Source organism: Octodon degus, unplaced genomic scaffold (genome assembly GCF_000260255.1).
Source record: "Octodon degus isolate 3935 unplaced genomic scaffold, OctDeg1.0 scaffold00033, whole genome shotgun sequence".
In the NCBI taxonomy this organism is placed as follows: Eukaryota; Metazoa; Chordata; class Mammalia; order Rodentia; family Octodontidae; genus Octodon; species Octodon degus.
In genome coordinates, this window is record NW_004524609.1 from 8040406 (window position 1) to 8041698 (window position 1293).

Sequence of the window (1293 nt, forward strand, 5' to 3'; positions counted from 1 at the left end):
CCCACCTTCCATTTATCACTCGTATCCTAGTCACAGTGCTTCACAACTGCACTGTTGTTGCTTCATGTTTTCTTTAGAGAGCACTTTATTGGCTTTATTTGAATTAAAAAAAAAAAAAAATCAGAGCTCTGAAAAGTGTATTGGTTTTCCAAAGCCGCAGAGCCAGCAAGAAACTAGATAATGACGTATGATGCAGTGATTTACCTAATAAGAACGAAGTTACAGCAGTTCCAAGGGTGACCTTGGAGGAGAGTCCAGCAGGATTGCACTTACTTCCACAAACGTGCTCCTGTCGGTGCGAATGCGCGCCGACGGTGCAAACATTCCGAGGCGCCCGTTACTCACAACGTCCGCAAGAACGGGGAAGCAGTTCAGTCTCTTGGTATTGCACGCCAGTGAGAACTTATAATTCTAAAATATAACAAACAAGTGTATAAATTACTAAAGTTGTTCACTGTGTTCTAAAGATGGCAAAATTCAAAATTTTAACTTGCGTGTGGGTTTGTTTGGTGCTGAGTTTTGAACCCAGAGTTCTGCGTACTCTAGCTCTGAGACACAGCTCAAGATATTGTTTTAGGTGTCAAATTAAATAAAAAAAAAAACTATAAATAGTGTGTCAATGAAAGCAAACACATGTGGGGCTGGGGGTTAGCTCAGCAGTCTAGGCGCCTGCTTGGCAAGCTCAACAACCTGGGCTCGATCCTTGATATCATATGCCATGCTGGCTCACGAACCCTGGACTCACCATAATCCCAGCGTTGGGAAGGCTGAGACAGGAGGATCGCTACAAGTCTGAGCTGTGTAGTGAGACTCTGTACCAAATAAAGAAATAAAAGATTCTTTAAAAAATTATAAAAAAGCTAAGACCCGTAGAACAAAAAATATATATTTAGGCAAAATATATGAGGCATGAAAAAACATGAATGTTAAAAAATTATTATATTAAAAAACATACTTTATTTGCCTTCAAAACACTCCCTTTTTTTTTTTTTCTTTTCAGTATGGGGGCTTGAACTCAGGACCTTGCACTTGGTCCTTTTGCATCAAACACATTTATCTTACCATCTTCGCCACATGCTGAAGCAACTGTGAAAGTCCTATTTATGAGTATCATTAGTTGTGCTGCGGCGCCCGCCTCAGTGTCCTGAGTAGATTAAAAGCATTTATTCATTTTGACGCTGGTGAAGAGACGAAGTTACGTCCTGCTAGGAGCCGCTGGCTGCCAGAGCCAGTGAACAAGGCGGACGCAGACGCGAGGAGGTGTTTCCACGAGCCCGCCTTTCCCTGAGGTGG

At 42.2% G+C, this 1293-nt stretch overlaps 1 protein-coding gene across 1 annotated transcript in view; it reads right to left on the reverse strand.

The window, feature by feature from the left end:
• The window catches only part of Abca8 (ATP binding cassette subfamily A member 8), a 96542-nt gene that overhangs the window by 34964 nt on the left and 60285 nt on the right, over positions 1-1293 (reverse strand). The window contains exon 22 of the mRNA XM_023713973.1: positions 274-411. Within this exon, the coding sequence (XP_023569741.1) occupies positions 274-411 (138 nt within the window). The remainder of the gene's footprint in view (positions 1-273; positions 412-1293) is intronic.